Source organism: Miscanthus floridulus, chromosome 5 (assembly GCF_019320115.1).
Source record: "Miscanthus floridulus cultivar M001 chromosome 5, ASM1932011v1, whole genome shotgun sequence".
Lineage (NCBI taxonomy): Eukaryota > Viridiplantae > Streptophyta > Magnoliopsida > Poales > Poaceae > Miscanthus > Miscanthus floridulus.
The window spans coordinates 114,602,318-114,619,474 of record NC_089584.1 but is presented as its reverse complement, the minus strand read 5'-3'; the positions used below and the strand labels follow the sequence as shown (position 1 = coordinate 114,619,474).

Here is a 17,157-nt window from a genome sequence, read left to right as displayed (position 1 = left end):
TAAATAATAAAAAAATCAGACATGACGTCTAATTTGGAGAAGCCTAAAAATGATTTTTTTTTTTTTTTTGACAACGAAGCCTGAACAATGATTGTTCATCTATCCCGTTGACGACCGGAAAGTAACAGAATATTTCATGAACCGATGGTTGAAAAGTCCGTCTATCCAGAAAAAATTACAATTCTAGGATACCATACTATCAAATCTATATCTATATCTAATAATAAAAAGATAAAATTCTTATCATAACTTTTTTTTTCTGCCTTAACTTACCTTTTTCGGTCTCTTTTTCCACTCCGATTGCTTGTCGGGTTCTATTCCAGTCCGGTTCTATTCGTATTATTTTTTTCTACTAAAGAGAGAAAATTTCAACTTTTTTTTGTCTGGAAAATTTTTCGTGTGTCCATTCTAATCCAATTCGTCTCGCACTCACAATCACAACCTACGGAAAAGACCTCCTTTGATGGACTCATGTGCCGTTCCTTTTCCAAACACATATGAGAGAATTCCTTATTTGACATCAGACAAATGATCTGTTCCCTTCTTAGCCTGTTCGTTTGGCTGTTACTTGTCGTAAACGATCGTAAATTTTCAGCTAGAACAGTATTTTTCTCTCACACAAACCAGCCAGCAGTACTTCTTTACGAACCAGCAATGATATGAACCAGCCAACCGAACAGGCCGTAGTGAGCTCCAGCAACACCCTAGTAGTACTAGTAGCAGTAGCAGCAAGGCCAAGGCGACGATTCCAACAGCCAGGTCGGGAGGCACGCTTGAGAGCCACACACCGAGACGTCACGCGTGGATGGCCGCCGCCTCGGGCGAGACCCGCGGCTGCGGCTGCCACATTGTGGCGGTGTCGTTCCCGGGCCGCGGCCACGTCAACGCCATGATGAACCTGAGCCGCCGCCTCGCCGCCCGTGGCGCGGCGGTCACCTTCGTCGTCACCGAGGAGTGGCTCAACCTCATCCGCTCCTCCTCCGCCACCGCCGCCAAGCCGGCGGGCATCCGCATTCGCACCATCCCCAACGTCATACCTTCCGAGCACGGCAGCGCCGCCAACCACTCGGGCTTCCTCGACGCCGTCGCCACAGAGATGGAGGCGCCCTTCGAGCGCCTTCTTGACGGGCTCGAGGGCCCGCCGCTCGCGGCGCTCGTGGCGGACGCCTACGTTCCCTGGGTCATCGTCGGCGGCAACCGGAGGTGCGTCCCCGTCTGGTCGCTCTTCCCCATGTCCACCGCCTTTTTCTATGCCTACTACCACTTCGACCGCCTCCCGGCCTAACTTACCAACTATGAGCACGCGCCTGACTCCGGTGAGACTATAGGTGAGGGACTTACAGCCTTGGTGTCGTGCTAGGGTTTTAGCTTGTACATAATTTCCTGGATAATTAGTTATCCACAGTTTCGACTTCTACAGAGAATTTGTGTTCCTACGAAAATGAATTGTTGAACTTAGAGATTCTTGTTAGATTGATCTCTAACCTAACTGGACCCAACGGCCCAGTTGGGCCTTTGATTTGCGCCCTGATCGGGGGCGCCCAGCCCACCATGGCTAGAGGGACCCTGTCACCCTGCGCTATATAAAGAGGTAGGGGCCGGCGGCTCTAATCACGAGGTTGACCTGAGCCGACCTCCCCACCGACACTAACCCTAATCCGATCAAGAGGGGCGCAGCCAGTGTCGGGAAGCCACCAGCCGCGCCGCCCTGCTCCGACGACGGCAACTACACCGACATCTTCTCCGACCATCACTGCCCGTGCGCAGACTGCATCGACGAACCTGATGGAGGCCACTGGATCTTCCACCCCTGCGGTCACAGGTTTGAACCCCTATCTCTCTATCTCTCTGTCTCCATCTCTCTGTCTAGATGTACTAGGGCTTGTTTGGATCAACTGGTTACCTAGAAGGTCCTCGGTTCTACCCTAGATCGATCCTATGGTTATTACAATGGTATCAAAGCAGGTTGTTACCCTTGGTGTGGATCTAGATCTTGGGGTAGAAAGAGAAAGAGGTAGAACGATTCGAATTTTGATTTGGATAAAAGAAACTCTAACCCTAACCCTAGATCGGGTTCGGGAAAAGTGAAGAAAAGGAACATCCAAACCCAAGATCGGGTTTTGGGATAGAGATGAAAACATGGTTTCAACTGGAAACCGAACCTCAAACCCATGAAGACATCATGGGAAAAAGAAAACAATGAAACCCCATCCCCAAACCCTAACCCTAATCCCCAAATCGGATGAAATCCGAGCACAAGAACCAAAGAAACGAAAGCGAAAGAGGGAGAAGGGGGTGGCTTACCTCACCGTTGTGCAGTGTTGCTGTCACGCCGACACGCGGGGAAAAGAAAGGGCCGGCCGGGGGCACTGCTCGCCAGGATCCGGCCATAGGGGCGCCGTGGCCAGGCAGCTCGATGGCGGCGCGCTCACCCGCTGGGGAACACGCACGCCGACGAGGGGGGCGGCGACGGCGTCGGGGCTTGCTTCTCCACTGATTCGCCCGCTCGCTCGCTCGATGCATTGCTACGCTGAGGAAAGTGAGAAGAGAGAGCAGAGTGAGGCTAAGAGAGAGAGAGGGCCAGGCCGAATGGCGCTAGGGTTTGCTCGAGGGCACGCCGCGTCTGTGTTTTATCCGAGCGAGATGCGCGCTCGGCCGTCGGATCAGGACGGATGGCCGAGATCGAATGGGCCAACTCGTGGCCCAGGCGGGCGCGCGCGGTTGAATCACTTTGTCGGCCCAGGCCCAGGTTGCGGCCTGGGTGTGGCTGGGCGCCGCTCAGCTGTGTGGGCCGAGCCGGTTTTGCCAGTCTTGGGCCGAAATAGTAAAGAAGGAGCCCGTTTTCGCATTTTTTTTTCTTTTTCCAGAAAATTGAAAAATGGAAATTAGCTCAAAGGAAAATAGAAAAGGTATTTTTCCCTGTGGGTAAAATTCATCAAATTGAATAATTTTCCGCTGCGTATGTAAAGATGTTATTTTCATTATTAAATTCAAACCAACGAGAGACTTTAATTTTGAAAAATAGATATGTTTTAATTGATTATAATATTGTTATTATTCTGACCAACGTTGATTAATGGCAATATTATGATGTTTTGTCTTGCATCAATTCTATTTTCTGTCCAACGGTGATATAGAATTAATGTAGAGAACAATTGTATGTTTTAATTTTAACCAACGTTGAACTAAGGCATGCAATTGTTATTGTTATCATTTATGTTCTCACATTATTTGAATTGTGTTTTCAGGCGGATACAACTTGATGAGTTGTATCAAAGAAATCCCCACTCTAAAAGGTGATAACTATATTGAGTGGAAGAAAAAGATCGACCTAGCTTTCATCCTCGCTGAGGTGGACAGGGTAGTCACCACACCGTGTCCCATAGAGCCTGTGGCACCGGTGCGGGAGACAAACGAGGCTGATGCCGCTTGGGCAACCAGAGAGAGATTTTGCATCCCAAAGAATGTCCTATGACCTTGAGCATAGGAAGTGGGTCACTGTCAATAAGAAGTGTTTGGCAGTGATAAAGAACACGATTTAGCCTGCTATTGTGGGCTCAATCCCAGAGTGTGACACCGTCACTGAGTATCTCGAAAGAATAAAGAGTCAGTTCACTGGCTCTTTAAAGACATATGCTACCCAGCTAATAAAGTAGCTGATCACAGAGAGATACTCAGGTAATGGTGGCATAAGAGAGCACATACTGAGGATGAGCCATTTGACATCCAAGCTAAAACCAATAGATCTGGCTCTCAAGGATGAGTTCCTTATCCATCTGGTTTTTGCTTCCTTGCCAAAAGAGTTTGACACTTCTGTTGTCAACTATAACATACAGCCTGAGAAATGGGGCATGGAGAGGCTCATGGCTATGTGTGTGCAAAAGGAGGAGAGAATAAAAGCTGTCAATGGTGGCACTATTAATTATCTAAAAGATAATAAGAAAAAGAATAATAATGCTAACTCCTCTTTAAAGTCAAAGAGAAAAGGTCCCATGCTGCATCAGCCTTAGCAAAATAAGTTCACAGTGGATAAAGATCAATGTCTCCACTGCAAGAAGACGAGCATTATAAGAAAGATTATCCCGATTACCTAAAGATAATTATGGCAAAGAAAGGTGAGAACATTATTACGTTCATAAATGAATCCCTGTATATATAGTATTCGAAATCTACTTGGTGGATTGACTCAGGTGCAACTGTTCATGTTGCTAATTCTTTATTGGGACTCCGTTCGACGAGGACTACGCAAAGAAGCGAAAGACACGTTAAAGTCGCAAATGGAGTCCAAGCAGAAGTTGAAGCCGTTGGCGATCTTTCTCTAGAGCTAGCTGATAGTTTCAAACTTATACTTAGAGATGTTCTTTATGTTCCCTCCCTACAGAGGAATTTGATTAGTGTTTCATGTTTGGACAACGATGGTTATGATTGCCATTTTAGAAATAGCAAATGTAAGATAACATATAATGATGCATGTGTTGGTCATGCTATCTTACAAAATGAGCTTTATTTGTTATCACTATGTGATGATGTGAATGTTGTATGTGATAATGGGAACGTTGCGTGCGACAATGTGAATGTATCCTCGTCTGCGGATGTAAACATAAAACAAAAAAGAGCTCACGATGCGTTGTCGAAATTATGGCACTATCGTTTAGGCCATATTTCAAAGGGGGAATAGAAAGATTAGTTAAGAATGATATTCTTCCTCCATTAGAGCTCTCAGATTTAGAACAATGCAGAGATTGCATAAAAGGAAAGTATGTAAAGAAAATTAAGAAAGATGCCAAACAAAGCACGGGAATTCTATAGATTATTCACACAAACATATGTGGTCCTTTCCCCGTAAAAAGTATGGATGGTTATGATTCATTCATAACATTCATAGATGATTACTCCTGTTATGGCTATATTTATCCAATCAAAGAAAGAATAGAAGCATTGGATAAATTTAAGATATTTAAGCCAGAAGTTGAAAACCAACACAATTTAAAGATTAAGATAGTCAGGTCCGACCGTGGAGGGGAGTACTACGGTCGGCATACCTCATATGGCCAAATTCTTGGACCTTTTGCAAGGTTCTTACAGGAGAATGGCATAGTAGCCCATTATTCTACACCGGGCGAACCTCAGCAGAATGGAGTAGCTGAAAGACGCAATCGTACCCTGATGGATATGGTGCGCAGTATGATAAGTTACTCCACCTTACCATTGAGCCTATGGATGGAGGCGTTAAAAACCGCCATTCATATTCTCAATAGAGTACCAAGTAAATCGGTGCCCAAAACACCATATGAGTTGTAGACAGGAAGAGTACCCTCACTTAACCACTTGCGTGTGTGGGAGAGCCCTGTTAAGGCTAAAGTATTTAACCCGAACATTGGGAAGCTAGATCCCAAAATAGTGAGTTGCCATTTCATTGGCTACCCAGAAAAGTCAAAAGGTTTTCGTTTCTACTGTCCAGATAGACATACAAAGTTTGTGGAAACGAGACACGCTGTCTTCCTAGAGGATGAAATGATGAGGGGGGAGCATGGTAGCTCAAGAAATTGACCTTGAAGAGAAGCGGGTGTATGCGCCCACTCCGATGATTCATGAGCCATTTTTCTCACTACCTGTTGTTGCTGCACCGACAATGCAAGACATTGTGGTGCCAGCACCTGTTGTTATCCCGCCCGTGGCAACAATGAATGATGATGATGAACCTGTTCTTCAGGATCCTGTAGAACCTATTGCCACAAATGAGGGGGAGCAACAACAGCCTCAAACAGAAGATGTGCCAAATGTGGAGGCCCCTAGAAGGTCTTAAAGAGTTAGAAAATCAGCTATTCCTGCTGATTATGAAGTGTACAATACTGAGGAATTTCAAATGGAGGATGATCCCACCTCATTTGAATAAGCCATGAGAAGTGATCATTCATCAAAGTGGCTTGAGGCCATGGAAGATGAAATGAAATCAATGAATGCCAATAAAGTTTGGGATTTAGAGATAATTCCTAAAGGAGCCAAAACAGTAGGCTGTAAATGGATCTACAAGACAAAGCTTGACTCTCAAGGGAATATAGAGAGATATAAAGCCTGACTTGTGGCAAAAGGCTTTACGCAAAGAGAATGGATTGATTACAATGAGACCTTTTCTCCAGTCTCATGTAAGGATTCCTTCAGAATCATAATGGCATTAGTGGCACATTATGATCTAGAATTACATCAGATGGATGTAAAGATGGCATTTCTCAACGGAGACTTGGAGGAAAATATTTACATGGCACAACCAAAAGGTTTTGTCATAGAAGGAAAAGAACGAACGGGATGTCGCCTAAAGAAATCCATTTATGTATTAAAACAAGCTTCAAGACAGTGGTACTTGAAGTTTGATCAGACAATAAAGAATTTTGGGTTTAAAGAGAATGTAGAGGACAATTGTGTCTATACAAAGTTTAAGAATGGGAAGTTCATCTTTCTTGTCCTGTATGTGGATGATATCTTACTTACTAGTAGTGATGTCAGTCTACTACTGGAGACAAAGAAGTTTTTGTCCTCAAAGTTTGATATGAAAGATCTTGGTGAAGCTTCGTTCGTTCTAGGGATCGAGATTCACCGAGATAGAAGTAAAGGGGTATTAGGACTGTCACAAAAGGCATATATTAAAAAGATCTTAAAGAAATTCAGTATGCACAAATGTAGTCCCTCACATGCTCCTATAGTCAAGGGCGACAGATATGGGAATTTTCAATGCCCTAGGAACCAATATGAGATCGATCAAATAAAAGTGGTTTCATATGCTTCAGCTGTCGAAAGCTTGCAATATGCTCAAGTATGTACGCGCCCTGACTTGGTATTTGTTACTGGGTTACTTGGCAGATTCCAGAGCAATCCTGGAATAGAACACTAGAAATTGGTAAAGAAAGTCTTGTGTTATTTGCAAGAAACGAAAGGCCTCATGATGACGTATAGAAGATCTGATTCACTCCATATAGTGGGATATTCAGATTCTGATTATGCGGGAGATAATAGAAAATCCACATCTGGATATGTATTCACTCTCGCAGGGGGAGCTATTTCATGGAAAAGCTCAAAGCAAACCGTCACTACATCATCCACAATGTATGTCGAGTTTATAGCGTGTTATGAGGCAACGGGGTAGGTGAACTGGTTAAAGAAGTTCATACCCGGTTTGAAGGTGGTTGACGACATCTATAGACCACTAAAGTTATACTGCGATAATAATCCGGTAGTACAGTATGCTCACAACAATAAGTCAAGTGGTGCTGCCAAACACATTGACATAAAGTATTATGTTGTGAAAGATAAAGTCCGGGATCAAGTCATAAGTCTTAAGCATATAAGTACAGTAAAGATGCTCGCGGATCCGCTTACAAAAGGCTTACCACCCAAAGTCTATAATTCCTGGACAAAAGAAGGCCCAAAGATAAGTATCTATTTCAGAACAGAGTAGTGTGTTGTAGCTGTTAAATATATCGGCAATGGACCGTGACGATGAGACATGCTCTATGCGCTAATTTGTAATGGAATGAACAAAAGTAAAGAATATGAAAGTGAAAGATGGAAAGAGATCAAGGGGAAGATTGTTAGATTGATCTCTAACCTAACTGGACCCAACGGCCCAGTTGGGCCTTTGATTTGCGACCTGATCGGGGGCGCCCAGCCCACCATGGCTGGAGGGCCCCTGTCACCCTGCGCTATATAAAGAGGTGGGGGCCGGCGGCTCTAATCACGAGGTTGACCTGAGCCGACCTCCCCACCGACACTAACTCTAATCCGATCAAGAGGGGCGCAGCCAGTGACGGGCAGCCACCAGCCGTGCCGCCCCGCTCCGACGACGACAACTACACCGACATCTTCTCCGACCATCGCTGCCCGTGCGCAGACTACATCGACGAACCTGATGGAGGCCACTGGATCTTCCACCCCTGCGGTCTCAGGTTCGAACCCCTATCTCTCTATCTCTCTGTCTCCATCTCTCTGTCTAGATGTACTAGGGCTTGTTTGAATCAACTGGTTACCTAGAAGGTCCTCGATTCTACCCTAGATCGATCCTATGGTTATTATAATTCTAGGTTCTGTTTTTTTTGTTTACAATGCATAGAGGGACTTACGGCCTTGGTGCCGTGCCAGGGTTTTAGCTTGTACAGAATTTCCCGGATAATTAGTTATCCACAGTTTCGACTTCTACAGAGAATTTGTGTTCCTACGAAAATGAATTGTTGAACTTAGAGATTCTAGGTTCTGTTTTTTTTGTTTACAATGCATAGAGCATACTTAATACAGTAGTTAATACTGCTGCAAGATAAGCATAAGCTGTCCATATGGAACATTTTTCTTACTAGTGCCTCAAATGGCATTGTTTTTGCGCGTATTCCAAAGCTACCATTTTTTTCCTGGTGGTAGTGAGACGAGAATTTATATGAAGACTGTTTGCTAGGATCTCATGTCACTCTGCACAAACTTGTATTTTAGTTTTAATCTCACGTGATTTCTTTCTTAAGCAATGGTCACACGACTAACACAATCTTCAGTAGTCACCATAGCTGGCATTTGCTATTCTAGTCCTCCAAACGAATATAAGATTGCTTGTACAAATGATGCACATTCAGTTTAGTATCCGAATATAAGAATTATTTTTAGAGAACACCTAACCACTTAGATGTGTTCTTTGGTGGAAGGTTTGGGTTGGGTGTCCATACAACCATTTTCGATGCGCTGCTGTGGTGTGACTTGGCAAGTGACCCCACCCCCCACCCCCCACCCCCACCCCATTTCAGAAAAGAGTACATCAAACGAGGATGAATCAAACCTGAAACACTGTCTCCACTCTATTTGTCTTGGCAGAAATAGCCTACTCTATTTCTGATTCATCTTGATTCGTATCCTTCTCTTATTCCTCCGTCAGATTGCCCCCACAGCTTTTTTTATATATATATATGTTTCATTTTCGTATCTCATACTTTTCGTTTCTGGTGCTTTTTATGTGGACCATCGATAAGAAAGCTTGCAACATCAACATTTCTCAGCTGTCTATTTTATGATATGCAGGTAACTCTGATCAGAGACTTGGGCACTATATCGAGGGACATGCTTCAAGCTCAATAAGGTTGTCAGATCTCGAGCCCTTAATTCACGACAAGAGAAAAGTGAAGCATATCCTAGCAACCATCTCTAGCGTTAGAAATGCTCAGTGTCTCCTTTTCACCACCATGTATGAGCTTGAGGCCAGTGTCATCAACTCGCTAAGGTCAGCACTCTCTTGTTCAGTGTACCCAATTGGCCCCTGCATTCCCTACGTGGCGCTTGAAGACCAGCATACCATGTCCAACGGCGAAGTTGCCAGCCAAGGAGACTATTTCACCTGGTTGGATTCTGAACCTGTGAACTCAGTTTTGTACGTCTCCCTTGGCAGCTTTGTCTCAGTCTCAGCATCTCAGCTTGAAGAGATCGCATTGGGCCTAGTAGCCAGTGAGGTCAAGTTCTTGTGGATTCTTCGTGAACAATCCCCTCGAATGCAAGAACTCTTCGCTGGCATCAATAATGGGATGATACTGCCATGGTGTTAGCAGCTTAAGGTTTTGTGCCATCGTTCAGTTGGGGGCTTCTTGACCCATTGCGGGATGAACTCGACACTTGAAGGCATCTTTGCTGGTGTGCCTATGCTTGCCTTACCACTGTTTTTTTGATCAACCGATTGATGGACGATTAATTGTGGAAGATTGGAAGGTTGGCCTGAACTTTAGGGATTGGGCTAGCAAGGATGGTCTGATCGGGAGAGTGGATATTGCACGGGCTGTGAAGAAGCTGATGTCTTCTGATGAAACTGAGACAAAGGCGCTGAGGAAACGTGCTCTCGAGTTGAAGGAGGCTTCTCGCAGAGCAGTCCACAAGGGTGGATCTTCATACTGCATTCTGAGTTCATTGATGGAGACGGTATGCACTCCAAAGTAATTGGAATCGTATTTTGTATGTGCTGAAACCAACCTTGTCACACTGTGGTGGTGGTGTAACTTGTAACCATCAATGCTTCAAATATCAATTGTACAATCAACCCTTGTTTACTCTTTAGAATTTGCGCAGCTTTCACAAAGGTTGATTATGCATAGACCTATCGCAAAGGTTGATTATGCATAGGCCTTTACTTAATTGATGTACGATTTGTTCAATCCATCAGCTAGTAGTTCTTTTGTCCGAGTTGCGTTTGGACAGTAGTTGTAGCAAAATGCCTAGTGTTTTCTTCTCCTTATCGAAGGTTTTCTAGTTTTCATGGCCTTAAAACTTTGTACGATCTTATGCTAAACTGATAAGCTGTGAATTAGCTTGAAGTTTCAAATTTACAGCTTAAGATTTTGATTCTGAAGACTTGCTTGGGTAGTCTGCACTCGCCATTAACCGGCGGCCGTGCCCATGGCCACATCAACCACATGCTCAACCTGTGCCGTGAACACCAGGATAGTGGCTCCTTGTGGAGATGGTGCTGCTGTCGCAGGGTGTGGAAGGCCGCGGCACCGCCGATGGCGTTGAGGTTTGCGTGTGGCCGCGTGCTCCTTTTGCCTTTGCGTGTGGCCACCTACTCGTCTTCTTCTATTTTCAGAGCCTCGCATCCGCACACCGCGGGACAGATCTGTCGCGCCAGAGTTTCAAATGACGAATATCATTTCTCACAAGACCAATATTTATCTCTTGCCAATCATTTCTGTTAAGATCCTACGAAGTTTAGCTTCTACAAAGTTCAGCAGTCAAAGAATTTGATCCTACAAAGTTTAGCATAAACTGCTGAACATGTCTGTATTTCACCTCGACTATGAGCAAGTCTGTTAAGAATTTGGTGAGCGTGCTGACACAGCAAGTGAGGAGAAGAGGCGCAATCAGGCAATTGATTTTTATAATTTGTTTACTCTGACAATTTTTGTTCGGTATTTGCATCAGAATCAGATACAAGTTTCCCCTGCAATTCAGATCATTCACCAAAATTCCAAAACTGTAGGGGGCCACTTCCAATCCAAACGACAACTGAATTAATCAGCAAAACACCATTCACATTTATGAATAAATGTCGTACTAGATAGAATCCTGATGTACACTTAAGGTCAGATAACACAACATCCAAATCCTAATTGCCATCAGAAGTCAGATAACACGACTCTGAGAACAGCCTAGCAAACAATAGGCTGTCTCAAGTATTCAAACTTTCTTGACTCCCAAAACAAGCAAACATAAACACCCTAGCGAATGTCAGACTCGCCTTCCATTACACTTTATAAAGCAATAGCAAACACGGATACTAGCACGAAGTTAATCTTCGTTTACTTGCAAATCTCCACTGCGGGTGGACGAAGCGCGACCCCTCCGAACTGCTCGCTGGAATACTTCTTGTACACAACCCTCAGCTTGCTCTCAGGGGCAGTCAAGTGGGCGCTCACCAGCATCCTCGTGCATTCACTGAAACCATCGCAAATCACAAAGGTCAAGCCGTGTCCAAAGCTTATGAAGAATACACATGGATAGGCAGAGAAAGATGGTGATTGGCAATGGAATCTTACATTAGTTCTGCCCCTGACTCTCTGAAGCCTGTGTGGTGCTTGAGGGTGTCGGTCCAAAGGGGAGCCCTCTTGAGAGTGAGCCTGGCTGCATAGACAGCAGAAGCTGCAACCAGCGAAGGCAGGCGTGTCACCAAGTCGTATTGCATCAGCGCCAATTCAGCAAAGAAGAAGACCATATTCTCCATCTGCATTTCACAAGACCAGAGAAATTGTAAGCTCACAAAAGCACAAGACTGGTGAATTTCTGATTGGCTACAACAACCATAGAAGACGAAATTTATTTACCTCTTTCTCAACTTTGTTACCCAAGGTTGCCGCCTTCAGAAAACGGACAAGGAACATGTATACTGTAGGGACAGTCAAGTTCCACTCCAGCCTATTCAGAATCCCCTTCTCTATAGAAAGAATCTGCTCCCTACTGTATGCACTGTCTGATATATGGATGAAGTCGTTCACCTGAAAAGCACACATGAATGCATTTAGAAAAAACTTGAAAAATAGCACTGGGAACATAGGACAGACAGAGAGACGAAAGCTTTCTGTGTACCTCTGGGGCCCAAATCTCCTCGTACTTGCAGGCGATCAGCATAGCTGAAACGCCGACAAGCTGCAGCTCCCTTCGCAGGACTGGTTGCAGCGAGAGGTACTGATCGATGATGTACATGGTCAAGTAGAGAGTTTCGGGCATCAGTTCAAACTTGTGGTGTACTTCAATTATCCAATCAACCAGGATAGCCCTCATCTTAGCGTTGATCTCGACTTGGGCTTCAATGTAATCACATGGCCGTCTCTCGTGCTGCAACAAAGCCAGAAAGAAACACTTTCAGAGACAGTTGCTAACAGATCACACAATTCACACAGATCTGTTGCAGTTACCTGAGCAATCTTGTAGAACGTGTAGATGTCCTCAATGTATTCCACGACTGCGAGCTCATCGTTGACGTCCAACTTGTCGATGTCTTCGATCACTAGTCTAGGCTTATCAGCGATTCCACAGGCAGCCTGACACATTCAGATTGAAACAATCAGAACAATTCGCAAGTTGTTTGTAACAGGAAATTGCGGCCTGGAATTACTAGAGCAAGCAGAGTCTTTTGACAGATCCACGCACCTTTGAGCGAGCAGAGAGCACAGAAGAAAGGGTGTTGATGGCCTTCCTCCTCGAGCGGACGGAGCTAGCGCTGCTCTCGGACTGCGTCCTGCTCTGTTCAGAGTCGGAGCTGAGCACTATGATATCCTCAGGCGGCGGCAGCTTGGCAGGAGCCTTCCTGTCCTGCCTCGGCGCATGCCTCGCAGGCAGGATTGCGGCATTCTGATCGCACAGAGATATTTCAGTTAGAGTAAAGACAGAGGAGTCAAATGCTTCAAAGTCCAGATTACTATTTCAGGGAGACTGGAAGAGAAGGGAGCATGGTTGCACCTTGATGGCGGCATTCGCCTGCGCGTTCTTCACGAGTTGAGCACCGAAGCTTCTCGTGATGGGGCGACTGACCTGCTGTTCCTGCGGCTGAGGCTTCCTGTAACCAAGAACGAGTCTTTCAGAACAAGAACAGGCAACGAAACAGTGGTGGCAAAAGAAAAGGAGCTTGGATTCGTTCTTACCCTTCGGCTGGGCGGGCGGTGACGAGGTTGCCGATATCGCCGAGGGGGGGTCGCCGGTTCATGGCGTCAGCTGCTCGGCCGGGCACGGCCTTGCTCTTTCCGAGAGCGGGAACAGCACCTGACCATCGCACAAGAGAGACAGGAGAGATCAGGATGGCACGAGATGTTCACCGTAAGAATTTGTACATAAAACAAATCTACTCGAACACCCTTCCTCTAGACTAACTAGAACCAGAATCCAGCCGTTGCGCAGAAACAAGAACAGACATCAGGAAGGACAACGACGAGGCTCAAGATCCAATCTTTTTCGCTAATTGAGCCAAAGAACTTGCTCTAGAGGGTAAGAATCCGCCGCAAGAGCTCCGCCCCCACCCAAACTCGATCAAGACGAACGAGGGAGCACCCAAGAAGAAGCGCTAGGATCCGTGGGCCTTACCTCGGCTGTGATGGCGGAGCTGCGGAGCGGCAGCGGCGGCGGCGTTGTTGTGGTTGCGGGTGGCCATCTCTTCGTCCTCGCTGTCCTCGGCCTGGCCGAAGAGCCCGGAGAGCACGGAGGCGAAGAAAGACTGGAGGCGCGCCGCCCGCGACCCCTCTTCACCGCCGGCGAGCGCAGCCACCGCGGATCCGGCACGGCAATGCAAGAAGAAGCGTTTTTTGCCCCCTTTCCCCTCTCTCTCGCTGGTCGGTCAATCAATGGCGGCGTTTGATGGTACAGTTGTGAGGGGACGAGGAGGCTATGGCTCGGGGAGGGGAGGCGCAGATATAAACGAGCGTGCGGGCGGGCCGCGGGCGCTGTCAGGAGGCAGGGCGGAGCGGGTCGAGGCGGCGAGAGAGGAGAGGAGAGGAGAGGAGGAGCGGCTCCAACGGTCGGGAAGGGTTCGTATCGCAACGGTCGGGAGGAGCCGGTCGGACGGCTGGGATCGATCCCCCCGGGAAACTAGCCGTTGCGGCCGAGTGGGATTCGCCTCCGAGCTGTACTTTCTTTTACGGCGCGTTGTTGAGTTGGGACTTGGGAAGCTGTGGTTCTGCTCTTCCTTCCTTTCTCGGCCCAGGCGCGTTATTAACAGCTTAACATGTGCAGGCGCAGTAATAAATGATTGGGGGATTCGCGTTATTATTTGGAGATCTCGTGTGTTTTCCTCAACGCAAGAAAGGAAGAGTCTTTTGACGGGTTTATGTTTGTGTTTGTGAGCATGAAGTCTCGCAGTCGACGTTTTTTTTTTATATTTATTTTACCCTGTTCGGACGGGGTTTATGTTTGTGTTTGTGAGCACGAAGTCAACTTTTGCTCCAAACTGTGTGTCAAATTAAAATAGGTTCGATATCAATTGTATGTAGGATTAAGTCCACTTTGGACTCTCAATTATTGGATTCGTCTAATTTTGACCCCAACTACAAATCATCTAATGTGGGTATCCCAATTGTCAAAATCATTCACCTTTAGCACCTGGACGCGAGCATGGTTGTTTTGTCCGACGTGGAGCGGGTTTGACCATGCCACGCTAGCCTCTCTCTTTCCTATGCCGCCTCCCTGCGCCGCAGCCGAGTCGTCGGTTCCTAGAAGGACGGCGTCCGACGAGATGGGAGGGGCAGGCGGACACCGCAGGAGGCGGTCGCGAGCCCGACCTCCCGCACGGGAGCTCCATCCAGGCCTCTCCTCGACGCCAGTAGGCATGGCCCGCGGCCGCTCGAAACAACCACGACAGCACGCTGTTCGACCTGTCCGCCATCAACGCCGAGCACCTCTGTGCTTCGCCTCGTCACGAGGCATCGCGCCTTCAATGCCACACGCAAGTGGGCGCCCAAGCCGTGCCTAGAAGCTTGCCGAAGCCCGCCCAAGCCGTTGTCTGCTCCACGCCGGGTGACTATAAAATGTCGCCGCCGCCATCGTTGTTGACTTTCACCCCGCGACCAAATTCGTCCCAACTGCGCCACCCTTTTCCAATTCCTCACACACATGGCTGCGCCCGGTTGTTAGCTAGCCCCTGGACGTGATCTCATCACAAACCATCAAGGGTAAGCCACGAATTTTGAGTTCTCGCCGACGTTGCTGCCATGGTCGCGGGAGCAGCGCTCCTGCTCGCTAGCCCGGGCGCCTGCTGCAGAAGCTCACGAGCCCAGCCTCCCACACCGATGCCATGCCCGCACGCTGTAGCCGCTCGCAGGTGAGCCGCCGCTGCCGCCACGCGGGCGCACGAGCATGCAGCAGCAGCCCCACCGAGCACCAGCGCGCGTGGGTGCGGAGGCAAAACTGTTCGGCAAGGTGGAGGTTGTGCGCAACGACGTTGTGGACGGTGAGATCGAGGTGGGGCTCATGGTGGCGCTGCTGGCTAGTGGAGAACGGTCTCTGACTTGGCGTGCAGCAGAGGGCCGAGGTCGGTGGAGGCAGGGCGACGCGGTTGCTGCTCCTAGTCGTGGCTTGGTGCGAGGTTGACAAGGAGCTCGGAGCGGCTCAGGGTCGGAGCCTGGATGGAGCTCCCGTGCGGGAGGTCGGGCTCGCGACCGCCTCCTGCGGTGTCCGCCTGCCCCTCCCATCTCGCCAGACGCCGTCCTTCCAGGAACCGACAACTCGGCTGCGGCGCTGGGAGGGGGCGCAGGAAAGAGAGAGACTAGCGTGGCATGGTCAATGGCAGTGTGCCGTGGTCAAACCTGCTCCACGTCAGACAAAACAGCCCTGCTCGTGCCCAGGTGCTAAAGGTGAATGGTTTTGATAGTTGGGATACCCACATTAGATGATTTTGTAGCTGGAGGTCAAAATTAGACGAATCCAATAGTTGAGGATACAAAAGTGGACTTAATCCTGCTATGTATGTACGAGAGCATGTCTAACAGTGAAATTCAGCCCATCCAATGAACAAGCTGGGAGGGAGGCATTGGTCACATGACCAAGCGGTCATCAGTCATCACTAGCATATAGAGATAGCCTCATCACGGACAAGAGCTCCGTACTCGCTTAGGCTTGCATGTGAGCCGCCGAGACTGCAGTACATACATGTTCCGCCGCCTCGGTCGGGTGTCTCCTCAAGAAATTATCTTTCCTGGATGTTTTGCGCTTCGTCTACGGCGTATTTCTTCACGGTGAATTTGAAATGGTAATGTGTGGGTCAGCTCGCTTTCGCCCAATTGGCAGCCTGTTCGGTTGGCTGGTTCGTATCGTTGCTGGTTCGTGAAAAAATACTGCTGGCTGATTTTTGTGAGAGAAAAATATTGTTCTGGCTAAAAATTTATGATCGTTTACGATAAGCCACAGCCCGACGAACAGGCTCAGCTTCGAGCTTGACTTGTATTTTATCCGTTAGTGAGAATACTTCCCGCGGCACCATACACCGCCAAAAGGCATCGCCTTGTAAAAACTCGACCTGCAAATAACGCAGCAAAGCCTGTGATTTCTTCTCTTTCTGTCGTGCCACCAGCCACTTGCTAGTTGCAGAGTTTTCCCTTGAGATTTGGGCTCTATTCGGCTGATTCATAAGCCAGTTAATAAGCTGACTGAAGCTATTTTGTTGTGAGAGAAAAATACTGTAGATTCTAATAAACCAGCTGATAGGTTCAAGTGAACAGAGCCTTGGATTTGTGTTTGTTAAAACTGTCCACTTTTATTCAAAATGAAAAAAAAGAAAGGATGCATAAGATTAGCCGAATGTTGTCACGAGATGAAAAGGGATTGGATATGGATTGAGCAAGAGCGTGCATAATTCATTGGGAAACTGAGAACATTATCAGTCGACTTATCAGTTAGCTACAGTATTTTTTTACCATTAACAAAGCAGCAGTAGCCTCATCACGCACTTCTACGGTTTCTGATCTGAGGCGGTTTGTGAGCGAGGCCAGTAAAAAAAAATCTAACAGAAACTGAAGCTGCTTTTTTATAAAATGTCTTGCAGTAGAAGATTTTTAGTCTCAATTGATGACTGTCTGTATGGCATATGGTTGACTTTTGACAGCGTGCGTTGCTGCTGCCCTTACAGGCTTGACCGTCTGACATCCAGTTTGATTATTCAGAATATTT

The 17,157-nt window shown here is 47.2% G+C and overlaps 1 protein-coding gene and 1 pseudogene across 1 annotated transcript; one reads left to right on the top strand and one right to left on the bottom strand.

The window, feature by feature from the left end:
* The first annotated feature begins 764 nt into the window (after window positions 1–764).
* LOC136453140 (UDP-glycosyltransferase 87A2-like) lies at window positions 765–10,194 on the top strand (annotated as a pseudogene).
* Window positions 10,195–11,096: 902 nt separating this feature from the next.
* On the bottom strand, window positions 11,097–13,891 carry LOC136453139 (cyclin-B1-1-like). Its single transcript, XM_066453714.1, has 9 exons — window positions 13,585–13,891; window positions 13,149–13,266; window positions 12,967–13,063; window positions 12,658–12,858; window positions 12,423–12,548; window positions 12,094–12,342; window positions 11,832–12,002; window positions 11,547–11,731; window positions 11,097–11,445 (listed from the first exon to the last, which is right to left on the bottom strand). Exons 1-9 carry the CDS (start codon window positions 13,649–13,651, stop codon window positions 11,310–11,312), a joined length of 1,350 nt encoding a protein of 449 aa, XP_066309811.1. The 5' UTR covers window positions 13,652–13,891; the 3' UTR covers window positions 11,097–11,309.
* Between the last annotated feature and the right edge of the window lie 3,266 nt (window positions 13,892–17,157).